Genomic DNA, 19,106 nt, shown 5'->3' with positions numbered 1-19,106 from the left:
TAAGACAAAAAAAAAATGCAGACATAAATATTAGAAATGAAGAAATAAAACCATGTTTATTCACAGAAGATATGATTATCTATGTAGAAAGTCTGGTGAAATCTGCAAAAAAAAAGCTACTAGAACTAAGTGACTTTAGCAAAGTTTTAGCACATGCTGCTAGAAAAATTGGGTAACCGTATTTTTTTAAAAAGCATAGATTCATACCTTGTACCATATACAAAAATTGACTTAAAATGGATCATAGACCTAAATGTAAAACCTAAAACTGTTAACTTTTAGAAGGAAACATGGGAGAAAACCTTTGTGATCTCATGTTAAGCAAAGACTCCTCTGATATAACACAAAAAGCATGATCCATAGAAGAACAAATTGATAAACTTGCCAGCCATGGTGGCACATGCCTGTGGTCCTAGCTACTCAGGAGGCTGAGGTGGGAGGTTCACTTGAGCCCAGGTGTCGAGGCTACAGTGAGCTATGATCACACCACTGCACCCCAGCCTGGGTAACAGAGTGAGATCCTGTCTCAAAAAAAGGGCAGAGATCTCCATACCCATCTTCATAACAGCATTTTTCACAATAGCCAAAAGGTGGAAGCAATGCACATGTCCATCAGTGAATGAATGGATAAATAAAATATGGTATACACATATAATAGAATAATACTCAGCATTAAAAAGAAAAGAAATTCTGACACAGGCTACAACATATATTAACCTTGAATACATTATGCAAAGTGAAATAAGCCAGTCACAAAAAGATAAATATTAATGATTCCACTATGTGACTACCAGGGTATTCAAATTCAGAGACAGAAAGTAGCACGGCAGCCGCCAGAGGTTGTGGGGAGAAGGGGTTGGGAGGTTATTGCTTAATAAGTAAAGTTTTGGTTATGCACGATATAAATCATTCTGCCATAAAGACACATGCACACATATGTTCACTGCAGCACTATTCACAATACCAAAGACATGGAATAGACCTAAATGTCTATCAACAACAGACTGGATAAAGAAAATGTGGTACATATGTGTGGGGATTATGGGAGCTACAATTCGAGATTTGGGTGTGGACACAGTCAAACCATATCAGATGGTAACGTTTATGTTCTGTATATTTTACCTTAACTTTTTTTTTTTTTTTTTTTGAGACGGAGTCTTGCTCTGTCGCCCGAGCTGGAGTGCAGTGGCCGGATCTCAGCTCACTGCAAGCTCCGCCTCCCGGGTTTACACCATTCTCCTGCCTCAGCCTCCCGAGTAGCTGGGACTACAGGCGCCCACCACCTCGCCCAGCTAGTTTTTTGGATTTTTAGTAGAGACGGAGTTTCACCGTGTTAGCCAGGATGGTCTCGATCTCCTGACCTCATGATCCGCCCGTCTCGGCCTCCCAAAGTGCTGGGATTACAGGCTTGAGCCACCGCGCCCGGCTAACCTTAACTTTTAAAAATAAAAACAAATGTGTCAATAAAGCTTTCCCAGAATGAGAAGACAAGATACTGGCCAGGCACAATGGCTCATGCCTGTAATCCCAGAACTTTGGGAGGCTAAGGTGGGTGGATCACTTGAGGTCAGGAGTTCAAGACCAGCCTGGCCAACATGGTGAAACCTCGTCTCCAGTAAAAATACAAAAGTTAGCCAGGCATGGTGGCGTGCGCCTGGCATTCCAGCTACTCAGGAGACTGAGGGATGAGAATTGCTTGAACCCAGGAGGCGGAGGTTGCAGTGAGCCGAGCTTGCACCAACCTGCACCTCCAACCTGGGTGGACTGTTTCCAAAAAAAAAACACCCTTGTATCCAGCATAAAATCCTCAAAATTCAAAATAATAAAACAACCCAAAATATGCAAGAGATGTGAACACCCTGCCAAAGAAGATATGTAGATAGCATATAAGCATATAAAATATGCTCAAATCATTAGAAGATACAAATAAAAACGATGAAATACCACTACATACCTAATGTCAAAAAACCTGGCCGGGCATGGTGGCTCACACCTGTAATCCTAGCACTTTGGAGACCGAGATGGGAGGATCACTTGAGGCCAGCAGTTCGAGACCATCCTGGTCAACACAGTGAGACCCCATCTCTATTTAAATGTTATAAAAAATAATTAAAAATTAAAAATTAAAAAAATAAATTGATACCCCCAAGTACTAGAGAGGATGTGGAACTGAAACTTTCATACTGATGGGAACGTGAAATAGTAGAGCCACTGAACAATGAGATCACTTGGACTCGGGAAGGGGAACATCACACACTGGGGCCTATCATGGGGAGGGGGGAGGAGGGAGGGATTGCATTGGGGAGTTATACATGATATAAACGTCATGCACATGTACCCTAGAACTTAAAGTATAATAAAATAAAAAAAAAAAAAAAGAAAAACAGTTTAGAAGTTTCTTAAAATGTCAAACATATGCTTACCATATATCCCAGCAATCCAACTCTAGGTAGTACTATAGATAAATGAAAACACAAAAAGTTGCATATGAATGTTTATAGCAGCTTTACTTGTAACTGTCCAAAACTGCAAAGATCCTAAACATCCTTCAACTGGGAAAAAACAGTAGTAAATCCACACAATGGAGTGACTCAGAAATAAGAACTATTAATATACTGAGGAACATGGATGAATCTCAAATGCATTACTCATAGCAAACGAAGTCACTCTCAAAATGCTACATACCATATAATTTCACTTATATAACATTCTTCAAAAGACAAAAATATATGGCCGGACACGGTGGCTCACGCCTATAATCCCAGCACTTTGGGAAGCCGAGGTGGGTGGATCGTTTGAGGTCAGAAGTTCAAGACCAGCCTGGCCAATGTGGTGAAACCTCACCTCTACTAAAAATACAAAAATTAGCCCAGCATGGTGGTGGGCACCTGTAGTCCCTACTACTTGGGAGGCTAAGGCAGGAGAATCGCTTGAACCCGGAGGTGGAGGTTGCAGTGAGCCAAGATCACACCACTGCACTCCAGCCTCAGTGAAAGAGTGAGACTCTGTCTCAAAAAAAAAAAAAAAAAAGACAAAAATATAAGAACAAAGAAAAAAGCCAGGCGCAGTGGCTCACTCTTGTAATCCCAGCACTTTGGTAGGCCGAGGCAGGCGTATCATAAGGTCAGCAGTTTGAGACCAACCTGGCCAACACAGTGAGGCCATCTCTACTAAAAATACAAAAATTGGCCGCACGTGGTGGCTCACGCCTGTAATCCCAGCACTTTGGGAGGCCGAGGCAGGCAGATCATGAGGTCAGGAGATCGAGACCACGGTGAAACCCCGTCTCTACTAAAAATACAAAAAAATTAGCTGGGCGTGGTGGCGGGCACCTGTAGTCCCAGCTACTCAGGAGGCTGAGGCAGGAGAATGGCGTGAACCTGGGAGGCGGAGCTTGCAGTGAGCCCAGATCGCGCCACTGCACTCCAGCCTGGGCAACAAAGTGAGACTCCATCTTAAAAAAAAGAAAAATACAAAAATTAGGCGTGGTGCTGTAATCCCAGCTACTCCAGAGGCTGAGGCAGGAGAACCGTTTGAACCCTGGAGGCGGAGGTTGTAGTGAGCCGAGATCACGCCACTGCACTCCAGCCTGGACAACAGAGCTAGACTCTGTCTCAAAAGAAAAAAAAAAGAACGAAGAAAAAAACCAGTGACTGCCAGGGTTTGGGTGTAGGGGACTGGTTTTGAAAAACTACAAAGTAACAGGCATGTATTTGGTAGGGAGAGGCTAAGAGGACTGTTCTGTACCTTGATTGCACTGGCGGTTACACAATTCTACACATTTATCAGAGCTGTATAGAACTGTACACCAGAGTGAATTTTACTGTAATGTAAATTTTTATATTTTTTTTTTTTTTTTTTTTTTTTTTTTTTTTTTTTTTTTTTTGAGACGGAGTCTCGCTCTGTCGCCCAGGCTGGAGTGCTGTGGCCGGATCTCAGCTCACTGCAAGCTCCGCCTCCCAGGTTTAGGCCATTCTCCTGCCTCAGCCTCCCGAGTAGCTGGGACTACAGGCGCCCGCCACCTCACCCGCTAATTTTTTGTATTTTTAGTAGAGACGGGTTTCACCGTGTTAGCCAGGATGGTCTCGATCTCCCGACCTCGTGATCCGCCCGTCTCGGCCTCCCAAAGTGCTGGGATTACAGGCTTGAGCCACCGCGCCCGGCCAAATGTTTATAATTTTTAAAACCTGAAGGCATAAAATAAGCCTACTCATTGTATGATTCTATTGATATGACAGTCATGCTAAAGCAAAACTAGAGGGGCAGAAAACAAATCAGTGGTTGGCAGAATCTGAGAGTTGGGGGTAGGAGTTGACTACAAAAGGGCCTGGAGAGTTTTGGGGGGGGTGATGCAACTATATTTCGATTGTGGTGGTGGTTCACTCCTGTATATGTTTGTACAAACTCACATAACTAAAACTATAAAGAGTAAGTGAACTTTACTATATGTAAATTGTACGCTAATTGTTTTGAAAAATGAAGGTAAAAAGTTAAGATTAAAAAACCTTTGAGATATGCTGTAGGTAGAGAAACTGCAGTCCCAACGTCTTTTTCATTTTTCTTTTTTTTTTTTTTTTCCCTGAGACAGTCTCACTGTTGCCCACGTTGGAGTGCAGTGGCACAATCTCAGCTCAATGCAGCGTCAACCTCCTGGGCTCAAGAGATCCTCCTGCCTCAGCCCCGCAGGTAGCTGGGACTACAGGCATGAGACACCATGCTCATCTAATTTTTGTATTTTTTTGATAGAGATGAGGTTTCGCCATATTGTTTAGGCTGGTCTTGAACTCCTGACCTCAAGTGATCTGCCTGCCTTGGCCTCCCAAAGTGCTGGGATTACAGTTGAGAGCCATTGTACCTGGCCTGCAGTCCCAAATTCTTACCGATATGACTACTTTAGTTTTGTTTGATTTTGGCCAAATTATGCTCCCATGCTGTTTCTTACTCATTTAGATACTTCCATTTCTAATATTTACCTCCCAGCACTTCTCCATTACTGATGGTGCCACCTCCTGATAAACCCGTAATTTGAAAATTACAACGGGTTTACCAGGAAGTAGCCCCATCATAAGTAGAGGTGCATTCTGAATGTATACTGCTTTTCCACCAAAAATCCCACATCAAACCACCAAAAGTCAAGGACTGTCTATATTTCAAATGCTAAATTACGAAACGCTGTATAGTTGCAAAATAGACTTAGCTGTCCTGGTAAGCAATTTTCATTATAACACTATTACATACCAGGAGAGTTCAGTGAGATCGTGTGAAATAAGTTGTAGCCTATTCAAGAGGACTGAGTGTAGTTTTAGCAAGACACTAAAAACTAGTAGTTTAAGAAACTAAAGAGTTTTTTAAACCAAAAAAGAAAAAATGCATTTAACAGACTTGGTAACAGAGACTGGCACAAAGTAGGGGCTTAATCAATCTTCCTTTGTTAAGGAGGGAGTACAATATAGAGGAAAGTGCCTGCATAGGGTTTTAATCATGCTTGGGTTCCAATCCTAGCACCACCACTTAATATGCCCACTTGGGTCTGGCCATCCTGTCAACTTTTTTTTTTCGAGACGAAGTCTCACTCTGTCCCTTAGGCTGGAGTGCAGTGATGTGATGTTGACTCACTGCAACCTCCGTCTCCTGAGTTCAAGTGATTCTCCTGCCTCAGCCTCCTGCATAACTGGGATTACAGATGTGAGCCACCATGCTCAGCCAACATTCTGAGATTACTCCTTTTTTTCATATGGGGAGACGTATCCCTTACTAGCAGAGCTGTATTGAGGGTTAAAAGTGGTAATGGGTCTCCAGGGCTTGGTGCAGTTTGTACTCAACAAGTACATAATTCTCTCCTTTGGTTGCCCCTGAATAAAGAGTGGTCTGTACCTCCCTGTCTGAACAGCCCGCAGCCAATGACGCTCCAGTCTTTGTCACATGGTTCCACTCTTAGGATGTAAATTAGGAGGTACCAGCTTGAAAGACAGAGGCAAAGGCAAGGTTTAAGATGCAGCTGTGGGGCTGGGTGCAGTGGCTCACGCCTGTAATCCCAGCACTTTGGGAGGCCGAAGCGAGTGGATCACTAGAGGTCAAGAGTTCGAAACCAGCCTGGCCAACATGGTGAAACATTGTCTCTAACTAAAAATACAAAAATTAGCCGGGTGTGGTAGCAGGCACCTATAATCCCAGCTACGCGGGAGGCTAAGGCAGGAGGATCACTTGAACTCGGGAGGCAGAGGTTGCAGTGAGCCGAGATCATGCCATTGCACTCCAGCCTGGGCAACAGAGCAAAATAAATGAATAAAGGTGCAGCTGTGGGTCGAAGGATGGTGTGGAAGTTTGGGGTAGACATCCAAGACTGCAGTAATGCTATACCCACCCACTTCAAATGTGTCGACTCAAGTAATTGCTGGGAACTGAAGTCATTGGCAAAACCCCCAAAATACCCTGGCAAAGATAGAAGATTGTGTTTCAGCTGCAATCATCTACCCTAGTCCCTTTCTGAGGGCCTCTGGCACTGCTTGGGCTCACTGCCCTTGTCTGATGGGGTGGGATCTCCCAGAGGAGGTGGCTAATTATACTTTAATGAGGTGACTTACAGACACTGGAAAAGGAGTTGGCTAGTACACTCCCATATATAGCAGCTCTCTCGAGGATACAATCTGTGAATAAATGGTACCAGAACCCTCTTGAGCCATGGAATTCAAATGCTAGTGCAATAGGAGACATGGTCACACAAGGGCAGGGTCCAGCCAGCGTACTTCAGTTAGAGATTCCTCCAATTCACAATCTGCCCAGAAATGCCCCCAAGACGGGGCTTCCCCCAAAGTCTCCCTACTAACAGGTGCTTTGTTTTCTCTTCACACAAACAGGGTAGTGCCTACCACACTTCAGCACAAGCCAGGCTTGTTTGTTCTTTTCTTCCCTCTACCCTATTGCTAGAACCTTCTAGAGACACAGGAGGCTCATTACTTTCTACTTTCTCTCACTGCCACCCAGGTGAAGACCTATGGACTTAGAAGATGCATGGCCCAAAGCCCACGGCAGGCATGCCTTGCCACTGAAATCTCCTGTGGGGTGGTAAAGAAACCCTCACGGCCGGGCGCGGTGGCTCAAGCCTGTAATCCCAGCACTTTGGGAGGCCGAGACGGGCGGATCACGAGTCAGGAGATCGAGACCATCCTGGCGAACACTGTGAAACCCCGTCTCTACTAAAAAAAAATACAAAAAACTAGCCGGGCGAGGTGGCGGGCGTCTGTAGTCCCAGCTACTCGGGAGGCTGAGGCAGGAGAATGGCGGGAACCCGGGAGGCGGAGCTTGCAGTGAGCTGAGATCCGGCCACTGCACTCCAGCCCCGGCGACAGAGCAAGACTCCGTCTCAAAAAAAAAAAAAAAAAAAAAAAAGAAACCCTCACCCTCCCGCAGGGACTCCCAGGTCTACCAGCAGCCTAACCTCTAGTGGCATATTCACCTATCTAAGAGAGTTTTGTAGACAGAGTTTTGTAGGAGGTCAGCCCTTAACAGATGTTAGCACCTGAGCTCTGCTGATACTTCTTTTATTTCTCTTCTAAAACAGAGTAGGGGTTAAATAGAGGATATTGGATTTGGCAGCTGCAGCCCCTGGGACTTTTTTTTTTTTTTGAGACGGAGTCTCGCTCTATTGCCCAGGCTGGAGTGCAGTGGCCGGATCTCAGGTCACCGCAAGTTCCGCCTCCCAGGTTTACGCCATTCTCCTGCCTCAGTCTCCCGAGTAGCTGGGACTACAGGCGCCCACCACCTCGCCCAGCTAGTTTTTTGTATTTTTTAGTAGGGACGGGGTTTCACCGTGTTAGCCAGGATGGTCTCGATCTCCTGACCTTGTGATCCACCCGTCTCGGCCTCCCAAAGTGCTGGGATTACAGGCTCGAGCCACCACGCCCGGCCTTTTTTTTTTTTAAGACGGATTTTCATGTTGTTGCCCAGGCTGGAGTGCAATGGTGCCATCTAGGCTCACTGCAACCTCCGCCTCCCAGGTTCAGGCAATTCTCCTGCCTCAGCCTCCCAAGTAGCTGGGATTACAGGCGCCTGTCACTACGCCTGGCTAATTTTTTTTGTATTTTTAGGAGAGATGGGGTTTCACCATGTTGGCCAGGCTGGTCTCGAACTCCTGACCTCAGGTGATCCACCCACCTCGGCCTCCCAAAGTGCTGGGATTACAGGCATGAGTCATGGCACCTAGCCGGGACTGTTTTTACTGGAAGAAAGGGAGAAGACACATAGTGGGGAAAGCGTTCTTTCAATATGCAGATGCTTCAAGGAGAACCAAACTATTTCACTGGTATTCCCCCGTACCACCGGAACTGGTGCTTGGAGCGGAAGGGAAGTGAGATCAGTCGATTAGTCACCAACACCATCATCAGCATTGCCAGAGAGGTCGAGAGCAGACATCATGGAATCAGACAGCTTGCTGGCGATTTTACCTGCAAATGGAGAAATATAGGCAATATTTTGGTGGCTGGCTTGCCACCAGGAGGCCTGCTGATGCTGGCCTACATCTACCTTGGTCTGCACCAAGCTCCTGAACTGGCTCACTTACCCCCAAACACTACCACAAAACTGGTGAGTGCTGGAAGCCACTGCTCAGCTTCACAGGTAGACAATACATTTTTCTATCTGTGAAATGATCATCCCAACATAGCTTCTATCTCAGGGTTTCAGACTCACTGGGCTCCAAGTATTTTTGTCCAAATACCAAAGCAATAATTTTCCTTTACTGTGTCAAACTTAGCGCTCTACCATTACCCTCAAACAAGGCTCTCACAGCAAAAGGCAACATGGCCGTAGGGGCTCTAAGCCTGAATGTTCACCATGCACACCTCCGATCCCCCAGACATACCCTGTTGTTTCTCAGGATGTCCCCCAGACTTCACCTCCTCCAGGAGGCCTTCTCTGATCACCCCTATCCAACCACCATCCCCAGGCTGGGTTAGGTTCTCTCACTGTGCTTGCTGGGTCTTCAATGTGATTACTATGTGCTCGTGCTGCCAAGGTCTGTTTTCTTGTCTCCTCCTCACTCCCTAATAAGACTAGGAGTTCAAGGGCAATTCATCTGAATTCCCAGGACTCAGTGTGGAGCCAGGCCAAGAGTGAATGTCTGATTGTGTATGTTTGGTTACAGAACACAATCTAGTTTGAAGAATAGGGCTGATGTGGTCAATCAACCCGAAGTCTGTATTTTGGCTCCATCAACTACTAGTTGTCTTACCTTCAGTGCGTCACTTAATGTCTCTGGATTTCAGTTTTCTCACTTATCAAATAAGGGTAAGACTTTTGCAATGAGTTAGTGAAAATAAGTACAGCATGGAAACTCAAATGGGCAAGCTACACAATGTACCACCATTAAAACAAGGGGAAGAAGTTCTTTTGTGTATTAATGTAGACATATCCCTAAGATATACTGAGTGGAAAAATGATAGGGCAAAACCATGTGTCCAGTAGATTGGCATCTGTGTGGAAAAAGAGAACAAAGAATATATAGATATTTGCTTGTGTGTGTATCTCGGGAAAGACACAAGAAACTAACTGGCTGACGAGGGGGCGGTCTGGATGACTAAGGATGGGAGAGATTTTACTGTATATCCTCTTGTACCTGTAGGATTTTGAGTGTAGTGCCTGCTGATAAAGTAAAAATTATATATAGCCTGCAAGCTACCTAATAAATAGAGAGTACCTGATAAATAAATGATGGTTATTTGAAACATAGACTAGGCAGGCCAGTGGTTCTCCCAATGTGATCCCCAGAGAAATAGCATGAGCTAGGAATCTGTTAGAAATACAAATTCTAAAAGGCCCCACAGAAGACCTACTCAATTAGAAACTATGAGGGAGGGGCCCAGAAATCTGCATTTTAACAAACCCTCCAGGGAATCCTGATGCGAGCTGAAGTTTGAGAACCACTGTGCTAGTAGCCCCCTAGACTGGGGCTGAACACAGAGAGATACTCATTCAGGAGCCTCAATCAAGATCCCAGGTGGGGCCACATGTGGTGGCTCATGTCTGTAATCCTAGCACTTTGGAAGGCCGAGGCAGGTGGATCACCTGAGGTCAGGAGTTCCAGACCAGCCTTGCCAACATGGCAAAACATCATCTCTACTAAAAATACAAAAATGAGCCAGACATGGTGGCTGGTGCCTGTAATCCCAGCTACTCAGGAAGCTGAGGCAGGAGAATCGCTTGAACCCAGGGACAGAGGCTGCAGTAAGCCAGAAAAAAACAAAAACAGATTCCATGTGGGCCCTCTTTAGAGCACAGGGGTGGTCACGGGCTCCCACCTGCACGTTTCTGCATCTTCTTCTTATTTTTCAGGGCAGATGCCAGAGCCTGGCCCTGTTGCAGCGGGTCCGTCTCCATGATCCTCTGCAGCACTGGGCGGCGGTCCACTGAGCAGACATCCACCATATTGTTGCTCTTGGGGCAGTGGTCCACATTGCGTTTAGCCCACCCCATCTGATGACGGCTCGGATTGGTGCAATACCCAGTGAGATCCCCAATCTAGGGAGAGACAGAAAACATAACGATGAGGTCTTGACCCCCAGAGAACCTCCAAAGACTTCTGCAGAAAAGGTAGGGACACAGGCTTGGGTAAGAACAGGACCCTGGAGCCATGTGGAACTAGGCTCCAATTCTGGCCCCACCACACTCCAGCAAGTGCTTAGTTAACTCTCAGCCTCAGTTTCCTCATCTGTCAAATAGGAGATGGATAAGGGGTAGTTTGCATGGCCTTTACAAGAATAAAACGAAAAGGTAGGCCGAGCGCAGTGGCTCATGCCTATAATCCCAGCGCTTTGGGAGGCCGAGACAGGCAGATCACGAAGTCAAGAGATCGAGACCATCCTGGCCAACATGATGAAACCCCGTCTCTACTAAAAATACAAAAATTAGCTGGGTGTGGTGGCACACACCTGTAGTCCCAGCTACTCGGGAGGCTGAGGCAAGAGAATCGCTTGAACCTGGGTGGCGGAGGTTGCAGTGAGCCAAGATCGCACCACTGCACTCCAGCCTGGTAACAGACTCTGTCTCAAAAAAAAAAAAAAAAAAAATTCTGGTGGGCACAGTGGTTCACTAGGATTAGGCCTGTAATCCTAGCACTTTGGGAGGCCAAGGCAGGAGGATCACTTGAGCCTAGGAGTTTGAGACCAGCCTAAGCATCAAAATGAGACCCTCGTCTCTACAAATAATTCTGTTAAAAATTAGCTGGGAGGCTGGGTGTGGTGGCTCAAGCCTGTAATCCTAGCACTTTGGGAGGCTGAGGCAGGCAGATCACTTGAGGTCAGGGTTCTAGACCAGCCTGGCCAACATGGTGAAACCCTTTCTCTACTGAAAATACAAAAATTAGCCAGGCATGGTGGGGAGTGCCTATAATCCCAGCTACTTGGGAGGCTAAGGCAGGAGAATCACTTGAACCCAGGAGGTGCAGGTTGCAGTGAGCCAAGACTGCACCACTGCACTCCAGCCTGGGCAACAGAGCAAGACCCTGTCTCAAAAATAAATAAAACTAGCTGGGCATGGTGGCTTGCATCTGTAATCCCAGGCACTTAGGAGGCTGAGGTGGGGGGATTGCTTGAGCCCAGGAGTTCAAGGCTGCAGTGAGCCAAGATCACACCACTGCACTCCAGCCTGGGTGCCAGAGCAAGACCCTGTCTTAAAAAAAGAATTTTTTTGAGACCTACTTTGTGTCCAGCTCTGTGTGGGGCAATGCTGGGGACAGAGAAATGAGTGACTCCGTTCCATCTTTTTTTTTTTTTTTTGAGACAGAGTTTCACTCTGTCGCCAGGCTGGAGTGCAGTGGCATGATCTTGGCTCACTGTAGCCTATGCCTCCTGGGTTCAAGCAATCCTCCTGCCTCAGCCTCCCGAGTAGCTGGGATTGTAGGTGCGCATCACCACACCTGGCTAATTTTTTTTTTTTTTTTTTGAGACGGAGTCTCTCTCTGTTGCCCAGGCTGGAGTGCAGTGGCCAGATCTCAGCTCACTGCAAGCTCCGCCTCCCGGGTTTACGCCATTCTCCTGCCTCAGCCTCCCGAGTAGCTGGGACTACAGGCGCCCACCACCTCGCCCACCTAGTTTTTTTGTATTTTTTTTTTTAGTAGAGACGGGGTTTCACTGTTAGCCAGGATGGTCTCGATCTCCTGACCTCGTGATCCGCCCGTCTTGGCCTCCCAAAGTGCTGGGATTACAGGCTTGAGCCACCGTGCCTGACCTAATTTTTTTTATTTTTAGTAGAGATGGAGTTTCACCATGTTGGCCAGGCTGGCCTCGAACTCCTGACCTCAGGTGATCCACCCGCCTTGGCTTCCCAAAGTGCTGAGATTACAGGCATGAGCCACCACGCCCAGCCTCAGTTCCATCTTCAGGAAACAACCAGGCTAAAGAAGGTACAACAATCTATACCACTAATCAGAGTATGGTAACTGCTCATTAGAAACATGAAGGATGAGTGACTGAGGTTAGGGATGATAGTGGTGGTCAACATACTACTGATGGGGAGGGGTCATTCCTGACTGAACACTAGAAAAACATAGAGCACACCTGAGTACCAAAAACGGTGTCTGTCTCTGGCCAGGTGCAGTGGGTCACACCTGTAATCCAAACACTTTGGGAGGCCAAGGAGGGCGGATCACTTGGGGTCAGGAGTTCAAGACCAGCCTGGTCGACATGGCTGGGTCCTGGACCACATGCTGCTGACCCCCCTTGCCCAGAGAACTCCTCAGCTTTCAAGACATGGCTTGATAGGGTTTGGCTGTGTACCCACCCAAAAATCTAATCTTGAATTGTAAACCCCATAATTCCCATAATCCCTATGTGTCAAGGGAGAGACCAACTGGAGGCAATTGAATCATGGGGGTGGTTTCCCCCATGCTCTTATCGTGATAGTGGGTTCTCATGAGATCTGATGGTTTTACGTGTTTGGTATCCCTCCTGTGTTCATTCTCCTTCCTGCCACCTTGTAAAGAAGATGCTTTGCTTCCCCTTCACCTTCTGCCATGATTGTAAGTTTCCTGAGGCCTCCCCAGCTGTGCTGAACTGAGTCAATTAAACCTCTTTCCTTTATAAAGTACCCAGTCTCGGGCAGTTCTTTACAGCAGTATGAAAATGGACTAATACTTGACTCGAGCAAGACTTCCTTGACCCACAGGTAGTACAGGTTAGGGTCCTTGGATCCATGCTGTCCCAACTTCGACCCCTATCCACACCCTATGAGTCTCCATCACAGTGCAGATGTCTGTGTCTGAAACCCACTAAAATATGAACTCCTCAAGGGCAGAGATGGGGGATGGACGGGCAGAAGACGAGGCTGAAAAAACCTCTAGGAGTCATCATATCATGCCCGGTAGATCTTGAACAGCAGGTCACAGGCATATGTACTTGATCATGTAGGTGTTGGGGAGCCATGAAATGAGTTTAAGCAGGGGAGGTGACATGGTCAGATTGGGCCATTAGAAATCATGGGACACGACCAGGTGCAGTGGCTCATGCCTGTAATCCCAGCACTTTGGGAGTCCAAGGCGGGTGGATCACCTGAGGTCAGGAGTTCAAGACGAGCCTGGCCAACATAGTGAAACCCCATCTCCACCAAAAAAAAAAAAAAAAAATTAGCCAGACATGGTGCGGGCACCTGTAGTCCCAGCTGCTCGGAGGCTGAGGCAGGAGATTGCTTGAACCCAGGAGTGGAGGTTGCAGTGACTAAGATCACGCCACTGCACTTCAGCCTAGGCAGCAGAGCGAGTTTCCGTCAAGACAGACAGACAGACAGACAGAAAGAAAGACGGAAGGAAGGAAGGAAAAAGGAAAAAGGAAAAAGGAAAGGAAAGGAAGAAAGGAAGAAGGAAAGAAGAAGGAAAGAAGGAAGGAAGGAAGGAAGGAAGAAGGAAGAAGAAGGAAGGAAGGAAGGGAGGGAAACAAAGAAAAGAAAGAAAGAAGGAGGGAAGAAGAAGAAGAAAGAAAGGAAGAAAGGAAGAAAGGAAGAAAAAGAAAGAAAGAAGAAAGAAGAAGAGAGAGAGAGAAGAGAGAAAGCAAGAAGAAAGAAGAAAGAAAGAAAAGAAACCTTGGGACATATGTCCAAGTAAGTGAGGGCTGGAAGTTTAGTTAGGGTTACAGGAACAGTACGGATGAAAAGGATGAAAAGCTTGTCAAAAGATTTAGGGGGAGAAGACATAGGTCTTGGTGACTGACACAGAGTATAAGATCCCAGGCAGGCGTGGTGGCTCATGCCTGCAATCCTAGCACTTTGGAAGGCCAAGGCAGGCAGATCACCCGAGGTCAGAGGTTCGAGACCAGCCTGGCCACATAGTAGAACCTGTCTCTACTAAAAATACAAAATTAGCCGGCGTCGTGGCGCATACCTGTAATCCCAGCTAATTGGGAGGCTCAGGCAGGAGAATCACATGAACCTGGGAGGAGGAGGTTGCAATGAGCCGAGATCACGGCACTGCACTGCAGTCTGGGTGACAGAGTAAGACTCTGTCTCAAAAGAAAAAAAAAAAAATCCTGGTACTAGTTAGGGAGAAGAAAGAGTCATTTGCAAGTTGGACAACTGGGTGGCTAGATAGTGATACCTACTCTATGGGCTAGAACCAGGGCTGGGAAAGCTGCCTTACAGAGCATGCCTGCTTCCTGGACCTGTCATTGCTTGGTAAAGGATGCACTAGGCCAGGCATCCAGAAGCCCACTGGGAGCAAGTGAACCACCCACATCTCACCACATGAAAGGCAGGTAAAAGGGACTGACCACTTCCCAGAGCCCTGGGGAGAGAAGAGGGTTGCCATGAACAAAGATGACAGGTACCTTATACACGGTGGTTTTATTTTCAATGGCATCTGCTATTTTCGTCATCGGAGAATGGAGCAACTTGATCTCCATTTCAAGTGGGTCCGTGTCACCCAACAGCTCATCAGATTCTCCAGCGGCCAAGCCTTTAACACAACCAACACCACTGTCAGGGCCCTGGCTCCCCTATGTTGCCAGACTCCCTGGTCAGGCCTCAGTGAAAAGGATACACAGATGCTTCCCAGGGAAGTCAGGTGCAGGAACTTTTCACTCCTGCTGAGAGGCCACAAGACTAAGAATTAAACGCATGGGTTTTGCAGTAGGACATTCACTTGCTGGGAGCTGACACAGAGCTTCAGCTTCCTCATTTGGAAAATGGGAATTCCACAAGCCCTCTTCACACTGGGCTGCTGTGAGACTGGCAGATGTCTGTAATGCTCTGGCCCAAGATGCTGCTCTGTAAATGGCAGGCACTGGGATTCCCTCCCCAGGACCAGACTTTCTCCTCCTCTCTCTGGTCCCTTGCCTGGAGCTGGCCTCTACTGCAACCCTCAGATGTGCCCACTGCCCTGTGCCCCACTACCCTTATGCCTGCTTGTATAATTTTGCCCCTATTCCCTACACTTAGCCTTCTAATCCCTACTCACCCTTCAAGATCCAGCACTAGGGCCACCTCCTTCAGAAAACGCTCACCACTAACCTGTTCCTCACTGTCTTCTCAATTTCTCAGACCTCAATCTTTTGCCAAATGCATTCTCAGTGATGGAGCACCTCTTGCCCTCACATCCAGCCAGAGTCAAGCATCATCATAAGAACATAAGCTCAAACCCTTCTCAACTGCCCTACTTAACAGAGGAGGAAACTAAGGCCAGGTGCAGTGCTCATGCCTGTAATCCCAGCACTTTGGAGGCCAAGGCAGGTGGATTGCTTGAAGCCAGGAGTTCGAGACCAGCCTGGCCAACATGGCAAAACCCCATCTCTACTAAAAATTAAAAAATTAGCCAGGCATGGTGGTGCACACCTCTAGTCCCAGCTACTCAGGCAGCTGAGGCACAAGAATCACTTGACCCCAGGAGGCAGAGATTGCACTAAGCCCAGATCATACCACTGCACTCCAGCCTGGGCAACAAAGCAAGACTCTGCCTCAAAAAAAAAAAAAAAAAGAAGAAACATTCAGACAGGGGGATGACTTGCCCAAAGCCACATGGGATATAAACTAGAAAGCAGGCAAGTCCTCTTACCTCGTGTGTAATACAATGACACTAAAGATCCAGAGAAGGAAAACTACTGGACCTCAAGAGAAAAAATAGAGTATCTAGAAGCCAGGCTAGCCAAGGCTTCTCAACTACCTCATAATGTCTATAGACAAGCCCAGAGGGCACTGGATACCTTCCTTAGGCAGTGTAGAGAATGAAGCAGGGAACCACAAGCCAGGGCTGCAGAGAGTAATATCTGAGGAGAGCAAACATTCTCAGGAGTTTCTGAGAGTCACATCTCTGCTCCCCAGCAAATAAGCATCTTAATAAAAATTAATATTTACTGAGCATCTATTTACTAAATGCCAGGCACTGTTGTTCTAAATGTCTTTTACATATTAAATAAATCCTCATAACTACCTTACCAGGTGGACTTATTGTCCCCATTTTACAGATAACATCATTGAGACAAAGAAGCGAAGTATTTGTTTAGCATCACACAGTAAAAAGGAACAAAGCTCGGATTTGAATCCAGGCAGTCTATACTTTTAGACACCCAGCTCCTCTGAGCTGGAAGAGTCTTCAACAGGGCAGGAGAACCGGGTCAAACGCACCTCTGCTGACATCCTTTGGCAAATATCAGCTTTCTGTGACTTGGGTACCTTATTCACCAATGGGAGTAAGAAGGAAAATCTAGAAATGGACCTGAAATGGTTGTGAAAAAGCCTAAGGCAACATTAGAGAGTTTTTGAGAGAACGTCTCAGTCCATTCCAGGTCCCAGAGACAGGAATGGAGCCTCACATTTCCAGAGCACCTCAATGGGTACCAGGTACCTTCTTTCATATTTACCAAAAGCTCGCAACCACCCTCCCCCTACCCCCCTCCCTGCCAGGGCCAGATTAGAATTCCCACCTTTGCAGGAAAAGAAATTAGGCCTCGAGCTGCTTAAGCAACTTGCCCAAAGCCCAAGTAGGGCCAAGGAAGCGGGAGGTCAAATGTGGGATTTGCTGTCAGGTCTGTGTGGCCCCACTAGTGCAAGACCAAGTGGACCCACCCTGCCCACACTTACATTCCATGGTGTCTTCATTGGCCTGCTCAGTATCCTCGATATCAAAGACCTCGGTCATTTCCTTAACAATCTCAGCACTGAGATGGGTGGGCAGAGTGTGAGTGGGTGGTGGTGGTATATAGAAGCTAATCTTCCCGCTGCATTGGGAAACAGGGGAGATTAGTGGTGCTGTCACTGAGAGAACCAAGGACAATCCAAGAGACGATGAGTTTGCAGGCCAGAAACAGCAAGGGAACAAGAAAACCCAGACAGTGGCTTCTGAACAAGGAGTTGAGTTGCTGGATAATCACTGGGCATAAAGTCTCAAGCAGGACATGACCTGGCACCTTGGCCATCCTCTGCCCCAAGACCCAGGAAGTCAAGCTGCCCCAACAGCAATGAGCACAGATGAGCCTTTGTGGAGCCAGGCTCCCAGTGGGCCTCACCCTTACCCCTAACCTCCTCCTCACCTCACCCAGTCAGCTAGGACAGCTTTGGCCGCCTGTTCCTGACTGTATAAGCCTCCCTTCTTCTTCTTCCCCAAACGGTGGGCCACTGCCGTAAGAAAGTGCTCAGTGGTCTGGAACCCAGAGACGCCATAATAGTTGGAAATCTGGTGACGGGAGGAAGGAGAGAAGTCATGAGGAAGAATGAAGGGCCCTTGGAGTAGGGCAGGGCATTGGCCGGGCTCTGCTGCAGACCTCCTCCAGGTTGCAGCGCTGCAGGATGGTCTCCACTGGGGTCACAGGGTCTGCCAGCTTCTGCACGTGGACGCAGTTACGCAGGATGGTGCCCACCTCTGAGTTGGGCCCTGGGACAATGCCTGGAGCATCCAGCAGGCGGATGAACTTGTCCAGGTAGACCTCCTGCATGAATCTGGGGGCAGGGAAGAAGAAAGACTGGATGTGGCTGGCATCGTAGAGGCCCCAATCACGAAGGTGGGTCTGGGATGTGGGGGTGTAAAGGAGTGAGGGGGAGGTGTTATTAGAGATGAAGGTGGAGAGATATAGAGCTGGAGGAGGGGTGACTGGGGCTCTACAGACTTGAGGCTATTTCTAATCTAGCATCTGCCACTGGGGACTAAGCTGCAGGATCCTTGGGCAAGCTTGACTCTCCAAGCCTCAGCTGCTTCATCCAGTCAACAGAGCTCCATTAGTAGCCCAATCTTGCATGGTTATTCAGAAGCTTCAAGGCACTAATCGGAACCACCCATCTGGGGACCTGTCTACACCTAGGGTGCGTCAGGAAAATGAGGGCTATGAGACTCCCATGCCTGGGGAAAGCATCAGGGGATGGTCCACAATAAGGAAAGGGACAGGGGCTGAAGGCATGGCAGTTGGGGGAAATGGTAGGTCAAGGAATTGTGGAGTGGAGGAGCAGGCAGGTGCTTACTTGGTAATTCCAGGAACAGCTCCCACGCTGCATGCGCGCTGCGCTTCAGGCTATTGATCAGGCTGCTCTTTCCAACGTTGGGAAGACCTACAAAGTAGCAGCAGATGGCTCAGGGCAGAAGAGGCCCTCAGGAACACTCAGGCCAGCCTGTGAGGGAGGCCCAGCCAGGGGCAGTAACCAGGCCATGGGAAACCAAAAATTGAGCCTGGCCGCCTCCCTTCCCACCCCAGGCCCTGACAAAGCCCCTACAGGGCCTTTCTACCTCTCCCCTCCATTTGTGAGCATGCTAGATAGGTATGTCCCTCTCTCTAGATGTGACACCAACCTCCCACCCACAATCAGCCAGGCAGAGGTCCTTAATGCAAGGCCTCAGTGGCACAATCCAACAGAAGGTGGACATCAAGAAATGTCTAAGAAACAGAGAACAACCTGTCTGGGTGTATCATTCCATGGATGGGGATGGAGGTCATCTCCAGATGCCAGTCTCTCTGTGCAGCTGTCTACCTGAGGTGTGTATTTTGCTGTTTGGGCATCTGTCAGCCATTCTCAGCCTGTGGATGCCTTTGTGTTTCCCCTCACTGGGCCTCATTCTCACCATTCTCTTTCTGTATGTGCTCAATTTACATGTGTGTACTATTGTCTCGCATACTTGTTCAACCCGAGAAAGCTGATTGCCTAAA

The 19,106-nt window shown here is 47.6% G+C and overlaps 1 protein-coding gene across 1 annotated transcript in view; it reads right to left on the bottom strand.

The window, feature by feature from the left end:
• Window positions 1-8,200: 8,200 nt before the first annotated feature.
• The window catches only part of GNL3L (G protein nucleolar 3 like), a 35,878-nt gene continuing 24,972 nt past the window's right edge, over window positions 8,201-19,106 (bottom strand). The window contains 8 exon segments of the mRNA XM_033201935.1: window positions 8,201-8,444; window positions 10,296-10,515; window positions 14,808-14,935; window positions 17,056-17,192; window positions 17,505-17,647; window positions 17,736-17,910; window positions 18,427-18,466; window positions 18,469-18,513. Of these exon segments, the coding sequence (XP_033057826.1) occupies window positions 8,362-8,444; window positions 10,296-10,515; window positions 14,808-14,935; window positions 17,056-17,192; window positions 17,505-17,647; window positions 17,736-17,910; window positions 18,427-18,466; window positions 18,469-18,513 (971 nt within the window). The 3' untranslated portion in view covers window positions 8,201-8,361.

This window comes from Trachypithecus francoisi, unplaced genomic scaffold (assembly GCF_009764315.1).
Source record: "Trachypithecus francoisi isolate TF-2019V2 unplaced genomic scaffold, Tfra_2.0 Lachesis_group6, whole genome shotgun sequence".
In the NCBI taxonomy this organism is placed as follows: domain Eukaryota; kingdom Metazoa; phylum Chordata; class Mammalia; order Primates; family Cercopithecidae; genus Trachypithecus; species Trachypithecus francoisi.
This window is presented reverse-complemented; position numbering and strand designations above follow the sequence as displayed.